The sequence below is a fragment of the Amaranthus tricolor genome, chromosome 10 (genome assembly GCF_026212465.1).
Source record: "Amaranthus tricolor cultivar Red isolate AtriRed21 chromosome 10, ASM2621246v1, whole genome shotgun sequence".
In the NCBI taxonomy this organism is placed as follows: domain Eukaryota; kingdom Viridiplantae; phylum Streptophyta; class Magnoliopsida; order Caryophyllales; family Amaranthaceae; genus Amaranthus; species Amaranthus tricolor.
Genome location: NC_080056.1, coordinates 6,438,369 through 6,458,288, shown reverse-complemented (window position 1 = coordinate 6,458,288; position 19,920 = coordinate 6,438,369). Strand labels below are relative to the sequence as shown.

The 19,920-nt window shown below is 27.2% G+C and overlaps 2 protein-coding genes across 2 annotated transcripts; both read left to right on the top strand.

Annotated features, from left to right (window-relative positions):
• The first annotated feature begins 7,938 nt into the window (after positions 1 to 7,938).
• LOC130825582 (uncharacterized) lies at positions 7,939 to 9,536 on the top strand. Its single transcript, XM_057690872.1, has one exon. The coding sequence runs from the start codon at positions 8,170 to 8,172 to the stop codon at positions 8,602 to 8,604; it is 435 nt and encodes a 144-aa protein (XP_057546855.1). The 5' UTR covers positions 7,939 to 8,169; the 3' UTR covers positions 8,605 to 9,536.
• A 2,604-nt stretch (positions 9,537 to 12,140) lies between these two features.
• Positions 12,141 to 19,815, top strand: LOC130825581 (transcription factor HY5-like). Its single transcript, XM_057690871.1, has 4 exons — positions 12,141 to 12,400; positions 13,238 to 13,436; positions 17,934 to 18,090; positions 19,459 to 19,815. Exons 1-4 carry the CDS (start codon positions 12,337 to 12,339, stop codon positions 19,525 to 19,527), a joined length of 489 nt encoding a protein of 162 aa, XP_057546854.1. The 5' UTR covers positions 12,141 to 12,336; the 3' UTR covers positions 19,528 to 19,815.
• Positions 19,816 to 19,920: the final 105 nt, after the last annotated feature.

Below are 19,920 nucleotides of genomic sequence, written 5' to 3'. Positions count from 1 at the left end.
TATTGATTATTATTGTAGTTATCGTCGTTGATCACTATCATTATCGTTGTCGTTTTTTAATTATGTTGTTATTAATTATTGTTATTGTTGATCATTGTTAATGAAGATGATTACTATTATTGGTGACACACCGACACTTATGCCATGTACAATGACTATAATTTTTCCAAATGCGTTTGGTAATAATATGTTTCAGCGCTTATATCAAAACATCATTTGAGAGACACAATTGGATTGCACTTAATGCCTTAGAGTCAATATCCTCCCATGGTAAGTAGTCATGCCACCGAGCCTCTTAAAAATCCCATCAATACCCTTTTGCGCAATATTTTGAATCAAGATGGCCCTCATATATATTCACTTTCCATAACTCAAATTTTTATTTTATATTAAACTTAACTTTTCAATGTCAAGCTTTATTATAGTCAAATTTCTCAACCAAAATAATCAAGGACAATAATAAGAAACACCATCAGAAACCTGTTACTCTTATATCAATTGCTAAATGTAGATTCAATGATGTAAAGTACAATCTTGAACTTTTAAGATCGATGGTAAATTGCCTTGATTGTGATTTTGAAATAAAATAAAACTGAGGGGTAATATAGAATCCAATATAAACAATCAATAAAAAGTTTGACGAGATCACCTAATGTGAGCTATGTTCTCGCTAAGTTTGGATTGCTTTTATTGGTTGATGAAAAACAATTGAATTTTATAAACTCAAAATAAGAACTACAATAGAGAATTTATATAATGAATCTTTCTAAGATTTTTGTTTAGGCTGGAGGGTTTAAGTCATAGATTGAGTGTTAAAAGCAACTCGTCATCAGTGGTGGATTCAGGACTCAAACTCAGTGATAGCACAATTATAAAAAAAATCAATTAAAATTTTTTTAAGAAAATCATAGATATATATATATATATGTTAAAAATAATTATTTTGAATTCAACCCAAAAAATATATTTTATAATCTATTTCGGCAAGTTTTCATATCTGAACATTAATTTTCCAAGTTACGAATTAATAATAATAAGAGACAAAAATTACACAGAAAGTGTGTAGTTTAACTGGTCATGAATGTCCCATAAACACTTCAATACAAAAGGTCTTAGATTTAAATCCTATAAACTACTTTTTTACAAAATTTCAGTGCCCTCACATGCGAGCGCGACATTCGACTGGATTCGCCCTTGCTCATCTCTTGTTTTAGGGGAATTAAGGAATGAAATTCTTCGACTTGCTCTTTAGCTTGTCCGAGCATTTCTTCATTCATAGCCATCACAACACACCTTCAAGCTTCTTCAAGCTTTGCCGCCCCTCTGATAATAGGACCTGTACGATAGACCGCTTTGCACATGCTAATCGACGGCGATGGCAAACACATGAATCAAATGACGACTCAAGTTGCATATAATTATTATAATAACTATTTTAGTTCTTTCGCTCGTAGTTGCTTCAAATTAAATAAGATTTATATCTATACATGCCCCTAGAGATCAAATTGGATACCACTATACCTCTTCAATTTTAACTATAGTTAGCACAAGTGCATGTAATGTACGTAGAAGTAACATGCATCAAATTAGCTCATCTATTATTGTTTATTAGGTTAGGATTCTTCCTCATATCTTCCTATTACACCAACATCCAACTAACTACTAGTTTACGAAAAGGTGACACAATTAACAATCAATCTATAAAAAAATACACTTAAATTATTATTATAGAGGCTTTGTAAATTAAATGCAGTAATTTCTATGGAACAAAAAATATGTAAATAGTAACGTTTCTCTCACCTTTTTTTTCTGTCAAAAATCCTAGCATCTGTTATTAATTTTGGGCTATTTTCAATTTTATGGTTGATAATAAGTCCACAATTTTTTTATTTTTGTTTTTTCGTTTTTAGTTACAAATAAAATTCATTATTATCTCTATATTATAGAGTTTAACTATCCATTTATTGGATTCGCTCTACCATGTATTGAGTTTTAAAGTCTCTCATGGAGAGAGTTTGGAGTCTTGTTATTAATTCGATGGTAAAAAAGAATATGACGTCATTACGGATGTCAACTCTATTAATACAATCAATAGTATCAAACTTATCTCAATTTCAAAGTCACATATATCAGATCTAAAGACCCCATCAGAGAAGATTGAATCAAACAACAATGTCATAGAGGGAACTTCAGCATTAAATCTCCTTTAAAATGATTTTACTAAATAGAATTTTGCTTAATTAAATTGTTATCTATTTGATCAATTGTTAATCAATTATATAAGTCGTATGACATTTTTATCAATGAATTATTAGCTAGATTTAAAAAAATGTAAATAGTAAAAAATCAATACAAACGGACACGAAACATCCTAATTATTCGATCAGTATATATTTAAATTTCTATAGACTGATTAATGCTGTTATTATCATCCGTGTTATTATTGAGTAATATAATTAATTAATAGAATTAGTATGTAATCAAGTCACACGTGGGTGGCTGTACATTTTCAATTTGGTTTCTGTGGTCAACCTATCAATTTTTAGGTCTTATATTACATAATTACTAGATCTTTTTTGATTTTTCTTCTATTTTTTTCAAATATTTTGGCTTCGATATGCTAATGACTACTATCTTCGATTTTTTTTTTTTTTTTGTAATATGGGAAAAAAAATAATTAATGAGGGAAAGATTCTTATATTGGTATGAATTATTGATTGTTAAAAGTAATGAATGAATGCTTAGTGAGTGAAATTGTTTTCAAAAAGTCTCTTAATTAACATTATTAAGAGGGAGAGTACACATAAAAAGAAAATCATGTTACTTTTTAGGTAAAAATTGTAAATATATGATGCCTTTTAGTAAAATTTATTATGAAAATGAGGTTATTGTGGTTAACAAAATATGTTTTAAAATAGAAAGATTTATTAATATTTTATACTATTTTCATTTGGAAAAAATTAGAATAACAAATAAGAATGAAAGGGGAAATAAAAATAGAAAAAATTATTGTGAACAATACAAATTTTCACCAATTTTATTTTAATGAGTATTAATTTTTGATTAGCTACGAATAATAACAACCTAGGGAGTGTTTGCCTAGAATAATACTAACTTTTGTTTATAATCGATTATTTGACCAAAAAAAAAAGTAAATTTGTGATTAAACAAAAATTGGTATTATAATAGAAAAACACTCATTAAGTTGATCACGATAATTTTTTCCATAAAAATATAGGGTTTATGTCATGCTTGGATCGAGATTAACTATTTATAAATAAAATAAAAGTGAAACTAAGAAAATAAGGTTATTAAATTGGAGTAGAAAATCAAAAGAATATTATTAGTATGACTTTAAAGTAAATCACTTTTATACTACTTCTATAAGAATTTTATAGTACCCTTACATTTTTTGTAATTTTATAGTACCCCTACATGTGAGTCATGGTAGAATTTTCCACCATTGCCATGGTAATTTCTAAAGAAAGCAATTGTCCAAAAAAATTTTAAAAGCCCATGATGAATTGCTGAAATAAAGTTCTTCGAAATGATAAAAGATACTCTATAAAAAAATTGAGTTGTTCTGTAGAAATAGTATTAGAAATCAACATAATAAAGAGGTTATAAGTTAAAATATTATTGGTCTATGTGTTGACCTTTAATTTTTAGCTTATGTATGTACGTAGAGGTAAATATTTTTTAGTTCATATAATGTCTTAAGTTTTTAACTTTTCTACTTGGTAGGTAGAATATTAAGATTCTTTGTTAAATTACGTTATAATTGCCTATCACGACGGTTTTTTTCATGAAAACAAAAGTCGTAATCATCATTATAGACACATTTTTCGAAAATTTGTTCGAAATGAGTACTTAAATTAACAAAGAGTTTAATCTTATATCTACTACATGTAAAAGTTGAAAGGTCTAGAAAATTTTATTTTATTTTATTTCTTACCTTATGAATCAACCCCTCACTTAATGAAGTTTTAAATCCAATAGTCTTCATATCAAAAGATAGAGCCATAGTGGTCCCTAGATGCACCAAAAGAACTTGACTAATCTTTTGATCAACAATCTCAAAGCTCCAATTGAATACATTATTCATAAAGTAAGAAATAAAATAAAATCCCATGTTTTTACTTAGGAAAAAAGTTATTCATTTATATTAAATTAAAGCTTAAAGTGGATCGCATTACACTGCTTCGGAAGTATTTCGCTCTATATTAAAAAAAACTAAGAAACCTTAACAAGTTTAAGCAATTTTTGTGGGAGACCGGCTCTCAAAATAACCTCAAATAAAGTGTTTATATTCTTATTAATTATATATATTAAATGGGCTACCTAAGCCATGTATAAGGTGTGTCTCTACGATAATTTGTGTACAAGTATTTCACTCTAGATTAAAAAAAACTTTAGGTTCTGTTTACCAAATGGTTGTTTGTTAAAGTTGTTGGTTACTTGGCTGATTTGTTTGACGAATTGAAAATATTAGCTGATAAGCTCGCTGCTTAAACTAGCTTAAAAGAAATTATTTGGTAAAATTTATTTGTCGGTTGTTAGATGTTATTATTAGAGAACAAAAAAGTATGTAATTAGTAGTTTTGCTATTGGCTAAAAAGCCAATTTTTTATTTGTTTAAAAATCATTTATCAAACACTTTTCAAAAACAGAGAGCCAAAAACCAAAAACAAACTAATCATTTGTCAAACACCCTTAAACCATAAATAAAAGTATGCATTCAAATATTAAAATTTTATCGTTTGTTATTGTTCATACATGAACTTCACCTCCGCAAGGACCACACCAGGGATAGGGTGTAACATCCACTTTTTTTTAAAAAAAAAATTAATAATAATAATAAATAAATAAAATATTAATAATAAATCTATAAAAATAAATTTTAGAAATTTTTTTTAAAAAAAAAGAATAAATAACTCCCTATTAAGAAATAACTTCCCACTTCTCCCTCTAAATCTTATAACTAACCTCATTTACCCACTATAAATTAAACCAATTACCCCTATATAGTGTTTGGAAATAAGTATTTTACTTTAAATTATGGATTTCAATTATGATTTCATAAATGTAGAATTTAAGAATGACAAGGTTTGGGTAGTCATTCTCAAATTCTCTACTTTAAGTACTTTAAAAACAATGGTGGAATTGATCCAAATTCAAAATTGAAAATTTTTAATTTGCCAAACAATAAATTTGATCTATTTCCAAATTTCTAAATGAAATCATGGTTCCCAAACATGACATAATTTATTCACATTATTACTCACACTTTCTTTTTCTCCTACAAACTACTTCATCCATCTTCTAATTGCTTAAAATTTAATCAAGAAAAGGCAAGATTTTGATATTAAAAGTATGAATTTCATCTATTTGTTAGAAATTTTTTTTATTCAAAACCCCAAAAAAATTATACTATTAATTGAAAAACACCCATCTTTTATTTGAAAAATGGAAAAAAATATACATATTTCTAACCTTAGTTTTCCGGCGATATGGCGGTCACCGGGATACCACCGGTGTGCGACGGCGGCCACCGGAGCCACCACCCGTCGGCACCTTCTTCTTTCTCCCTCTTTCTCTCTCTCTCTTTCTCCTCCTCTCTGTTCTTTCCCCTGTTTCTTTTCATGGGTATTGGTAACCAGTACCAAATTTCCTAAGATTTCTAAAGCACCTATATATATTTTTTCTTTTTTTATAATCCTTTTATTATTTAAACTTTGTCCTTTTCTTTTAAAACTATTACTACTAATCTTTAAAATTTTAACTACATTTTAAAATTTGTCATTTTAAATAAATTATAAAATATAAATCAAGAGTCTTTTAATATATTTATTTCGATTGGGTTGATCGGGGTATTAATTTGAGATATATTATTTTATCGTGTAGACAGCGAATTCGTAGACAAAGATTATTAGGAGCGTACGTTTGTCTAGGATCAAGTGACAAGGTAATTCTCAATGTCCATCTAATTAGGACTATCCCATTAATATTATGTGCTAAGTGATAATTAATGTGTTTAAATAGAATGCATGATTTTATATGATATTATTTTGTATGATATTATGTTTTATATATTCTCAAATTATATCTACTATTATTGTCAAACTTGAATTTATAATTACTATTTTGATAAATTTATATTTTTATTTTGATAACAAAATTAAATACGGTCTAATTTGACAGAGAAATATTTATGATATTATTATTTTGATGAAAGTTATATTATTATTTTAATAATAATTTTAAATGCGATTGAATTTGGGAAAAAAATATTACGATATTAATATTGCAATTGAATATTCTTGAGATATATTTTTCTTGGGAAAACCTATGATCATAAAATAAAATGTATAATGTATGTTTGATTATATGTTTTTGTGCACGCGACTAATTATTAAAATATATTAAATCACGTAAAGTGTAACACGAGGAAAATGAAGCCCTTATATTTGTTGTAATCCAAGTATAAGAGTGATGAACAGGTTGTCCTGTTTGGTTAGTATAGCTGCCGACAGGTATTATTATTTCTGATACTTGATACGATGTTTGGTCTTCCTTCTATTTGTTGTGATCCAAGTAGAAGGGGTGTGCACACTAGGGTTTTCCTGAGACTACTCTGCTGGCCTTGAATTATTTGGATTGACGACCTCTTGATGAAGTAGGTATAGGGGTAAAGCCTCGGCCTACTGGCGTTCTCGTTCCCTCAAATTAAAAATTGATTATGTGTTTGTCATTATTAAATATCAAATTAATAAATTGGTTTATGTGATATTATATATATTGTTTTCACAAACTTTTTTTTTTTAAAAACTCAGCTATATATTATTTTCTATAATTATTTTCAATTTGATTATATTTAATTTTCTTAAATCATTTTCAAACTTAATCGTTTTATGGAATGGAGTTGGAATTACTCAATTTCCTAATTTTGAGAGTTTTTCTCTTGTTTTTCTTGCATTCTTATGTTGTAGGTTATTGATTGCGTAGGAATCGTGGAGTGAGAATCACCTAGAAACATAGCTTTTATTAGAGTCATATTTCAGTTTAAATTTTACCTCAAGTTGTTTAAATTTTATATGGACATAGATTGCGTTTCAGTCTTATCTTATGTTGTACGACCCTTTGTTGGATTTAAAGTTATTAAGTTATTTCTTAGTCGTTAAGCCTTACATTTATTTTATTAGAAATAGATGTGGCGGTAACACTCCCATGAGTAGGTTTTGGCTCATGTTTTTCATTAAAAGTGTTTTCAAAAGTTCGAACTATTTTGAGGGTGTTACATAGGGGCAGTTGGCAGCGCATTATCCACGTCTTAGATTACTAAACTCATCTCTTTTACCCATCGTTTGTTATTGTTCATTGCCTTTAGTTATCGCCCTTTATCTCCTTCTTTACTTTTATCTTTATTTTTAGTTATTTGTGTGTATTCTATTTATTCTATTTGTAAGTTACAGGTTTCTCTCTATGAAGACCTTTCTCGAGCCGAGGAACTCTTTGACCGCACTCTCCTCTATGGGTATGAGTTATCGTCTTTCTTCCCTCCCCAGACCCTGACCATAGTTTTCTATAAGCGGGATACACTGAATACGATGATGATGATATTCAAATATTAAAATAAATTTGAGATAAAATATTTCAAATAGAATTGATTTTAATTCTTGACCATACTAAAATCTTGGTATTATGCTTTTATTTTTTTACAATTTGGACAACTTTAACCATAAACCATTAAAATAATATAATCCCCCTATACATACAAATTAAAAAATTCAACACAATCTACAATGAAAAAGTAGTATAAACACGCAATTGACTCATAATCCCCCATAGTAGACCATATTTTCCAATAATCTTTATCCTTAAATAAATCATAAAAATCTCCTATAAATACCTTCCATTTAATTCATTTTTATCAACCCATAACTATATTTCCATACCTCTTTTCACAACCTTTAAATTCTCTAAAGTCATAGTCATCAACCCAATACATACAGATTATCTTTCATTTCCATATATATTCAAAAAATCAAAAGTCTTTCTATTGGCATATATATCACTTTTCTTAATAAAATTTTAAATTCGTTTTTCTCTAAATAAAAATTTTCTCCATCTACTTTGTACCCAACAAAAATCATTTTTTAAATATAGAAAATGGAGAAAAATTATAAGATAATTAATTCTAGAAGAGTAATTATTGATGAAGATGAACAAGAAAGTCTTCAAAAATTAGAAGAAAGAGATCAAAATGGAAGAATGATGAAGAGAAAGCAGAATTATGAGAAGAGAGTTACAATAGATGATGATGAAAGAGAATGCCTTCGCAGATTAGCAGAAACAACTATTGCTACTAACAAGTTAAATTATCGTCAGTATATTCCGCTCATAAAAACTGCTACTAATAAATTAAATCAAATGGAGAAAAAAGAGAAGATTATTGGGTTTGATAATAATTTGTTGGAGACAAAAAAATCTGAGGATATAAATGAAAGTGCCGAGAAATTTATTAAGAATTTTAAGCATCAATTGCTTCTTCAAAGACTTGAATCCATTGAAAATGTTGATGAGATGATTGCAAGAGGACTTTGATATCTATAAGATTAAGAGGATTTTATTGTTTTTTTTTTGTTTTTTTTAGTGTTTTTTATTTTATTTTTATTTTTTTAATTTTAGGCAGGTTAGGGGAGTGATGAAAATATTTTTTTGTTATTTTTCTAAAAATATAATACTTGTCGCTGTTGAAATAAAATCCAATTATCAAAGGATTGCTTTAGGTTGTTTCTATTTGTTTATATTTTTTATTGTTTTTTTAGTGTTTTTTTAATTATCGGATAGGTTAAGGGGAGGATTAGGACGAAAGAATAAATATTAAAAGATTTTTCTAATTATCTCACAGAAAATATAATATTTATCGCCATTAAGAAAATATTTGATTATAGAGGATTACTTTTGGGTGTTTCAATTTGATTATATTATTTATTGAAGTTACGTCAACGACGCTCTCTTGGAGAGCCATTAGGCCCTCTCATTACTCTTTTCCCATCAACTAGTTATAATAAATCATTGTATTGGTGTATGCATATATTTGTGGTCATGATGACTAGGAATAGCGGATTCATACTCGGATCCACTAATTTCTAGTGGATTCATACTCAGGATTTGGACCTTCAGGGTCCGAAAAAATTTGGATCGGGATTTAGATCCATCGAATTTGATGGTTTAGAGTAAAGATGGGTATTTGTCTTGGACCTTAAGGATTTAGACACGATTCGATTTCAATTTAAAGGTCTAGATTCACCTATTTTTTGACCCTATGGGTTCGAGTCGAATCTGCGTACATGACTTTAGGGTTCGAGTCCAAATTCAGCTATTATGTGTATTGAATTATATTGTTTGATTTGGAACTTATTATATTTTGGAACATTATGTTATTTGGAATTTTGTCGGTTCATGTAATTTGAAATGTAGTCTTTGTATACTTTAAAAATCGAAAGACTTGATGAATATTTCGTTTTAAGAACTTGAATGTCGAAAAGTTTCATATATTTGATCGCTCAATTAATATAAAGTATTAGAAGATCATTTTAAGTTAAAAATGTTTAAATAATTTTATACGAACGAACAAAAATTGCATAATATATTTTTTAAAAAATTCAGAAAAGACAAAATATTATTTTGGATCCCATATTCAGACCCTAAACCCTAAGAGTTTGGGTATGAGTTTAAATTTTTTAGACCCTATGTATCTGAATTTAATAAAAATAGGGTTTGGATTCGAGTCTAGCTGGACCCGACCTAGATCCGACCATGCCCATCCCTAGGGTCCTGAATGGGTCTTAATTTAATTATTCATACTTAAACCTTTTTACATTTTAAATGTTTTATTAATGCTAAAATGAGTCTATGAGTTGTATATAAGTCTAAATTAAGTCCACATAAATATAGAAATAATTTAGAATGAATTTAAAATTAATTTTGAATTGATAGGTATGGGACAAGTCTAGAGAATATGGATCATAAAGGGTTCAGAAAAATGGTATGGACTGAATCTGAGTTTGAAGACGTAAACCTAAACGCAGACGCATTTATTTTTTGATTCAAATATAGACACAAATTCGTAGGATCTCAAAAAATTGGACATAAACCCTAAAAATAATGCCAGGTCCAATAAAAAATTGATATTAAATTTTACAAATTCATAGTTAGCTACTGTCGTCACAACTCACAAATTGCAACCGGTGGTGAATTTTTTTAGTCGCTAAAGGGCGTCCACTTAGTAACGAAATATTATGACCGGCAGTTTGAAATCGGTGTTAGTTGGTCGCTTAGTTGAAATATTATTAAATTATTTGAGATCGTTTTTCAGTGAGACAATTTAAAAATAAAGAGCGTATATACTGATAATGGTATTAGTTGAACTATTCAACCAATACATTAGGAGCGTCTTACAATAAGACCGTCTTAAAAAAAATTGTGAATATTATTAATTCGTCCCTTAGTCAAAATATTGTTATTTTGCGACAAAATATTATTAGCAACATTTTTTTATTAAAATGATATTGCTTGATTATGATTTATGTAGCTATTTTTCATTCTCCTCAATTTTAAACAAAATAGAGGACTTCATAAAAAAAAAGGGTGATCGTGAATATTAACACCAAAAATGTAACACAAATTCTTAAATGAGACGGTCTCATGTTGAGACATAATTAATAGGCTGACTCATATATATTTAATCTATTAAAGTGATCATTTATAATTTTCAAATAATAAATTAGAAAAGTAGACTAATTATGTAGATTCATCTCATAATGAGACGATCTCACATAAGACAAGTTGAAAATGTAATGGAACGACTAAAATAGGATGTTTATTGAGATCTCAAATGCATTACAAAAATTATATAAGAAAAAAGTTACCATTTCCGACACAATTATTTAGCACTATTTGTTATTTTGGTTCATCTCTCTCATTTTACATCATTTTTATTTTTAACATTGGTCTACCTTTTTAAAAATCTGATCCATACATTTTAACTCTATTTTAATCTAATTTCATCTAAACAATTTAATTTTTCTTTTATTCATTATGTACTAAATTTCCATCTTTAATTAAAACATACATTATTTTCTCTTTTAACGCTAATTTAAGGAGCAGAGTAGTACTTGATTGTAATCCTTAATAATAACCAAACAAGGTAGGATTGCTCTTTTGACAAAAGGGAAGCATGAAAACATGGCTAAACATGCATCAACGTGTTCATTCTTGCACCAAACTCACACACTCATTAAAACTCTCTCTTCCCTCTCATATCACTTCACCACCTCCCATTTCATCAAACTTCAAATCTTCTCATTCTCTCATATCACCATCAATTTATCTTTACACCGTCTCATTTTTTGTTACATATTAACCGCAATATATAAAATAAGCTTAAACAATGAATAGTGTTAATAATTATAATGTAGAAAGTATTTCAGAATAAATATTTATTATATTTGACTTTTTACGCAATCTAATGCACTATTTGATTATTTATATATTAAACTATATACATTTAAAAATTATAAAAAGTTAATATAATGAAAATATGCAATTATACGATTCAAACAAGATCCTACTTGGCTGTATTTTTTATTACATATTAACCGCAATATATAAAATAAGCTTAAACGATGAATAGTATCAATAATTATAATATAGAAAGTATTTCAGAACAGTATATGTATTCTATGCGTACACCCTTTTATATATAGCTCTAACCTTCAGTTTACAACCTAGCTGCAACGTCACCCCCTTTTTTGCCATATTTATACTAGTGTTTTTATGTCCACTAAAGGTATTCAAAATAGACTTGATAATCAGATATTTATTTAATTTTGTAATTGAATTTAATTTGACCCCACTTCAAAAATGAATTTTTCATTATGTAAAAAGCAACATAAACACAAAACCCGACTTTAAACCGACTTAAAACATTTAATCCACATTCAACTCAATAACTTAAATGAACACCCAAAAATCTACATTATCTAAAAAAACAATATTATACTACGTGTTCTTTTTAGGTACTCTACTCTTTTTTATTTACACTACTTCTTCCTGCCCTATTACTCAATTCACATACTATTAATATTCTTGTTCCGATCCTCTTCATATATATAATATATAAATAGGGAAAAAATTGAAATCAATCCACATATTATATTATCAATCTATATATATTATATATAGATGTATATATATTTACATTTATATAAATTTATGTGACATATAAGTGGTAGATTCTAAAAGAATATCGAGATTTATAATTAATATTAAATGGCTCATCCAGCAACTTTGCCTCTTCTTCCCATTAACATTCCTACAGGGCAAAGCAACATAGGTTAGTATTTTTTTCCTTCTACACTTAGAATTATATTAGCAACTTTTTAGGGGTGATTTAATTATATTAAATCACTCGAGTTTGGATTATTCTATAGTTACAAAATTTATTATTATATTTTACATTATCAATGGATATATAGAATTTTTTTTTTTAAAGATTCATTGGTTTGTGTTAAAAAATAAATAATTCTAATTAAAACTTATTTTTATGAATTCATGTGCATGATTATCTATTGTTTCATTAGTCAGTCCGAATTTTAGAAATTAACACTTTGATATTTTTTTGGTTAAATGTTTTTAATTAGGCTAAATTAATCAATCTATGAGCTAGACTGCATGATTATATTAGTTGACTATAAAAGTCATTATTAATTATTTTACCCTTTAAATTTTGTCTATATTATATAGTGAAGGAAATTAAATTTAAAATAATAATGTAAATAGAGGTGTTTATTTGGGTCGAGTCGATTTTGAATCAGAAGTTTTAAAGTTGTTTTTTACATAATTGTAAATTCATCTTTAAAGTCGGGTGGATTATATTAGTAGACTAAAAAGTCATTATTTTTATTTTACCTTTTAAATTTTGTTTATACATTGAAGGAAATTAAATTTTAAAAAATAATAATGTAGGAGAGATGTTTATTTGGATCGGATTGATTTTAGATCAGATGTGTCCACGTTGTTTTTTACATTATTATAAATTTATTTTTGAAGTCGGGTTCGATTATAATTATCATCATATACAGTTTATCCCGCTTATAGAAAAACTATGATCAGGATGATAAATATCGAATCGTCGAGTCTGTTTTTAACGGGCTACTTGTGAATTTTGTAGAGGATAGTGATGAAGAATTATTTATGGTGCCGGATATGGAAGTTGGATCAGAAGAGAAAGTAAAGATGATAGATAATACTCAAGAAAGCTTGCAAAGCTCCAAAAATAACAACAATGGTAATTTTGGCGATGAAGAAGGTCCTCCTAAGCGTCGAAGAGGACGTAATCCTGTTGATAAGGAGTACAGAAGAATCAAGAGGTTTGTATTTTTTTTAAAATTGTCTTGCTTGAGAGTGTGTGATCGTAAAACGTGTTTATACAATCACTTTATTTTTCTAATTAATTACATTAATAAAATTATACGTGAACGCTTTAAGGTTTTAAGTTAGAATGATAAAAAGTAATCAATTAAAATTGTAAGTCAACACTTTAAGCTTATAACTAATTACTTTAAAATCAGATTATATAAAATAATCACTTTAAAACTTTAAAATTTAATTATTATTAAGATTGTAAATGATTAATTTAAGGTTATAAAGCGATTATTTTAAGACCATTAAACTGCTTCGTTTGAGGATTTGTGTTTTTTTATGCAAAGGAAGGGAAAAAGATTAAATAAGAATCAATCAAATACACATTTTCAGAAAATAATCTAAGACAAGAGCGGATTTTCAAATTTTTTCTAATATTGTTATTTATTAATTATGTTACTTATTTGATCACATGAATTCACCTTTTCTTTTCATCATTAATTGTTATTCATTAGGTTAAATGAAAATTGTCCTTCATAATTAGGAACAAAAAAATGAACAATTGGATAAAGTTGTACCCTATTTAAGGTTACTTTTTCTTTTTTCCCCCTCAAAATTAAGTTAAAATTCTTAACTTCTTATAATATATAATAGGAGTATTAAAACTTTATTTAGTCAAAAAAATAAAAAAGGAGTATTAAAACTTTAAAAGTGTGCTTTGATGAAGAAACTAGGAAGAGAAAGAAAGAAAATAAAAGACAAGGAGAAGGAGGAAATAAAGTTGGGGAAGGGGATGAAATGGGGACAGTTGAAGTTATTAATGAGGAGAAATTGTCATGGATGAATCATCAATAATGACTGTTGTTCTTTTTACTCATATGAGTGTTAATAGTAACGATAAATATAAATATTTATCCAAAAACTTTATTAAAAATAAATCTATGCTTTCATCTAGCCGCATATAATCGGTAGCGAAATTTGAGCTAAAAATTAAGGGGACAAAAGTTTACAATATAAATTTGGGATAAAATATATGGGTCAAGGTTTAACATTCTACTACAAATAAATTAAGCTTATCACTTTTACATTATTTATTTTGCAAGATTTCATTCTATATATATGTAGGGGAGAGATCCATTGAGAAGGGGTTGAAAATGAGAAGGGTAAGAAGGACTATACACTCTTGATTTCGCTAAAATAAAAAAAATCTATGGTCACGATTGACCCAAAAACTCATAATTGTAAAAATAACTATGTTACACAGAAAAGTAACTATGAAATAATTTTTAAAATGTTTTTAATTTATAATATAGTATCCTTTTTTATATATATAGTAACCAAACAAAATCAAACAAAAATCCTTCTCACCCTTCTCATTTTAAAATCCATCTTATTTGATCATACATCTATATATATATATATATATATATATATATATAGGGGAGGGATCCATTGAGAAGGGGTTGAAAATGAAAAGGTAAGAAGAACTATATACCCTTGATTTCGCTAAAATAAAAAAAAATCTATGGTCACGATTGACCCAAAAACTCATAATTGTAAAAGTAATTATGTTACACAGAATATATATATATATATATATATATATATATATATATATATATATATATATATATATATATATATATATATATATATATATATATATATATATATATATATATATAATCCAGGAAATTTCGTGCCACGTGGTATTCATATACAACAAAATTTGCTGTTTAAATTTATACAATTTTCATTTTCATATGTCTTTTTTGCATTGAAACTCTTAAATATCAATTAAATTCAATTATATTGAAATTCTTAGTCTTGATCAATTTAATTCATTTTTCTTTGTATCATATGCTAGAAAATAAAACTCTTTGTCTTCTAAATTTAATTATGACTGAAGATGAAAAGACAAAATTTTAAGATTTTTTTCTAGTGCCACATACATAGCTTGCCTTATTTATATGATTGAATTTCAAAATCTTCATTTAGTGCATCCCACATACTTAAGAAAGAATAGATAGTGTTTTAAGAGTTGAGTTTATTGATTATTTCAATTAGTATGAAAATTGAGATAAAACTGGAGAAATATATGGGTTTTTGTTTTGTTGTTATGTGAATATGTAATTTTACCTCTGAAATTTTACGGGTGTAGATATGGGATAATTAAGGTTTATAAATTGAGGTCAAGTTTTGAAGAGTAGAGTGGAGATGAAATGGAAGCAAATTAAGATAAAGAAGATATTAATGAAGATGGTGTTTAATTTTGTTTTCATGTTGACTTGTTGTGTAGTTATGAATGTCATAATAATCAAATATATGTTGTTATGATGAAGATCAAGTTTAGTAAGCATATGAGTAACTTTTGTTTTAAAAATCACTTCTTTTCAAGGGTTAGTAAATATTTTTGATTAAAAATACTAATATTAGACACAAATTGAAGATATTTTGTATTGTAGTAAGTTGATATTTGTTTGGTTATGTTAAAATTTTATTGATATAATTGTTCAAAATAACATTTGTATTAATTTAACAACAATGTCTAAATTAATATTTTATTTTTTTTATAAAATAGTTCTATAATCATGTGCATAGCACGAGTAAATACCTAGTATAGTATTACACTGCAAAAAAATGGGTGATACTTCCACGGCCAACCGCCCAACCTAAGTTTCACCATAGTTATAATTTGGGAAATTTTATGTGATAATCCTGAATTTTCAGCTTTTATATGTGATAGACAAACATTTTTTAAATTTATGTGGTGATCTTGAACTTTCACCTTTTCCGCGTGGTAGACAAAAAGAAAATATTTTTGTTAACTTCATGCTATTGTTACCAACGTAATGACTTTTTTTAAAAAAAAAAACAAACGTCGTGATCAATTGACCACATATTTCAAAATTCGGTCAAAATATATACTTAATTTAATAAAAAAACTTAACATTTTATCTACCATAAGAAAAAGTTAAAAGCTCAAGATTGCCATATAAAATTTTCATTATAAACTTAAAATTAAGACAACTCCTAGTTTTACTAATTTAATGTTTAGATTTTTTTGATAATAATTTTTATATAGATTAATTTCGAATAAGTTATAAAATATCGTTGTTGGATCCATAGTTTTTTAATGTTCCGTATATGTTTAAGTAGGCTCTCATGTTGTTCAAATAGCTTCAAATATAAAATAGAAAAAGAAAATATGAAAATTTAAATTATTCTGAATACTAAACAATTGCATGCATGTATAACGTAATTACGTGAACTAAGCTTCACTTACTCTGATGAGTAAAATCTTATGAGCCACTTTGCATGAAAATAGAAAATGGGCGTATCCTATCAAGTATCAACATATTCATAATGCAAAATAACTAACAACCCGTATTGTGTGTGATTATCTCACCGTAAAATGAGTCTCATATAAAAGGCCTATTAATTAGTAAAAAATATAAAAAAATAATGAAAACTGATTTCTTACTTATACAAAAAGTGTTTTTTTAAATAATTTGACTGACCCAATTAAAGTCGTCTCACGGTGAATGGTCTCAATAGACAATTAGTGAAACTAAATTACAACATATCCAAATATCTATAATTTAAAACAAGTAGTTACTCCCTCTATCCGGCGCCACTTACTATAAACTAGAAAGTATTTAAGCAAATTAAAAAAATGGATAAATATAGGTAAAAAAAAGCTGTGGATTATGAAAAGTGAAAAAATGTGTGGATAAAATATAAAGAAAATTAAAATGTATGAAAGAAAATTTAAAAAGTGTGAGTCACAACTAAAAAATAAAATTGAAGTAAATTTTATGATACGAATATAGCAAAATTTTGGGACATAGTGCATATAAATTTAGGGATATTCTATATGGTAAGCAGAACTATGGCAAAAGGTGCGTAATAGCAATTCTTAAAATTTTTTCTACAAAATAGCACTCAACTCTTAGAAAATTAACTACAGTAACAACATAGAGGTAAAAATCATGAATGCCCCTAAAAATTCTCAAATTTTTTCCATAAAAAAACACTCAACTCTAGGAAAATTAACTACAATAACATTTTCGTTAAGTTTAATTTCCGTTAAGTTGGGCTTTACATTTGGGATTTATTAGGGACATTTATGACTTTTACCAAAACTTAACGGAAATTAAACGTTTTTACCTCTATAATGTTACTATAGTTAATTTTTTAAGAGCTGAGTACTATTTTTTGATTTTTTGGAAAAAATTTTAAGAATTAGTACCACTCGCCTTTTACAATTGTTGGTGCTTGCCATATAAAGTATCCTATAAAATTATTACAACTTATCCAATATCTAGTTATTTGTCATGTAAATATTTTTTTATATATTTCTCAGCCAATTTTATTACTGAAAGTAATATGTTATGAGTCTTATGACAAAAATATCACTTTTAATATTAAATTGATAAATTTAAAATAAAGTAGTCCTATTTGTATTTTGGAAATAAAACCAAATGAAAATCCATGTCATGCAGGTTGTTAAGGAATAGGGTATCAGCACAACAAGCACGTGAGAGGAAAAAGGTGTATATGAATGATTTAGAATCAAGAGCCAAAGAACTTCAAGAGATGAACTTCAAATTAGAGGAAAAAATTTCTACACTTACCAATGAGAACACAATGCTTCGCAAGGTATTTATACTAATTTTCCCTTTTGTTTCAATTTTTATATTATTACCAGGGTCTTTGGTAAACGGCTGATAGCTGATTATAGTAGCAGATTTGACCAGTTGATTTAAACCCGTTGCTAATTGCTATAAGCAGCTTACAGCTTATTCATATTAATAAGTTGTTTCAACTAGTTAGTTCATCAAACACTAGCACTAGCTGGTTTGACCATCAAATTCTTTATTTATATCAACATAAGCTAAAATTGCTCAATAAACTAATTTGCCAAACACCCTCCTATATGAATTATCTTAGCTTTGATTATTGCAGATTCAAAATTTTAAAAAAAAATCGGTAATATCATTATTTATTGACAATCTGAAATTATTGGTTTTAACTAATATTTTGCGGTTGGATAATCATATTACTTTATCATCTTTAAATTTTTGTCCAAATATATAATGTCATCTCATCAAATAACGTCTTCACTCTTGATGTCATAGCTTATATGATTAACATATCTACATAACATGTTTATTTAAGTAAGTAACACATGCTAACATCAATATTAATTTTTAGAAAGTTGTAATACTTTGTTGAAGTATATAATAAATTCTTAAAGTTATTAGTTTTTCATGAAAAAAATTGAATTTTTAGAGATTTGAATGTGGAGTATTATTTTATATAAAAATTAGTTGGTTCTTGTAATTAATTAATATAGTATGAAGTTATAAGTAATTATCTAAAGATTTTTCTCTCTTCCTCTTCACAAGACCACTCATTAATTCTAAAATTATCATCAACAAACTCCAACAAATAAAAAAGCAAATATAAGAGAACAAAGTAAGTGCATATTTACACAGATAACCTTCAGGAAAAATATAATTTTTCGGAGTTTTTAATCATTAAAACATGTTGAAAACATATTTTGAACTTAGGATCATCAATTAGAGATATAATTTGTATACTACATATAAATGTTAAAATGGCGACGGCAAAAAGGCGACGATCACCTGTTCATCGCGACGGCAAAAAGGCGATGGACAGACGACGAAAAGTCATCGCATAGGATTTCTGGAAAATGGTGACCGCAAATTTCCGTAGCCAACTCATCGCCCTACTTTTTCAACGTCTCCTTTTAGATAACAGTGTGGGGTGACGATCATTTCCCGTAGCCAGATCGTCGCTCAAATTAAACATTTTTTTTTAATTTTTTTTGTGGGGCGACGGCCAACTCTCGTTGCCAGCTCGTCGCCCAACTTTTTAGAATTTCTTTCCAACTCTTTGATAACACGTGCTACTGAGTGCTCTATTATAAACTTCCCGATATATAATTATTATAATAATATAATGTATCATTAATTGTTATTTGGGGTGACCAATCGATTGCAGATACTGATGAATACCAGACCAAAAACTGACGACAGTGAAGAGCCCAACTGCCCAAGTGTGCATAAATAACTCAAAACTTGATATTTGGCATTTTAATTCTTCTTATTTGCAATTAAAAAAATAATAGATGCTTCAAATATGATAAATGTATGGAGTAATAGTAAAACTGAAAAAAGTAATTAGGATTATCTTCTAGTCTTACAAGACTGACTGTACTTACGATTATATTTAAAGAATTCAAGTACACTAATTTACTATCCCTTAAATTGAGATCAAGAGAATTTCTTCTTCTTTCAATGGGAATAACTATAAATACAACTTCTTTAGTATGTAATCGTATTATCATCAGACGAATCTATATAATTAGTTTATTCCTCTATAAGACAGATTCACATACTTAATTTATTTCTCTAATTGAAGACTTTAAAATTTTAAATAATCACTTTAACACAGTAAATATGT

Bases quoted from the DNA above. Each gene is read 5' to 3' on its own strand.
- LOC130825581 (XM_057690871.1), top strand. From the start codon at position 12,337: ATGGCTCATCCAGCAACTTTGCCTCTTCTTCCCATTAACATTCCTACA. The intron at 12,401-13,237 runs GTTAGTATTTTT...TGAATTTTGTAG, and splicing joins TACAGGGCAAAGCAACATAG to AGGATAGTGATGAAGAATTA. The intron at 13,437-17,933 runs GTTTGTATTTTT...CATGTCATGCAG, and splicing joins GAGTACAGAAGAATCAAGAG to GTTGTTAAGGAATAGGGTAT.
- LOC130825582 (XM_057690872.1), top strand. From the start codon at position 8,170: ATGGAGAAAAATTATAAGATAATTAATTCTAGAAGAGTAATTATTGAT.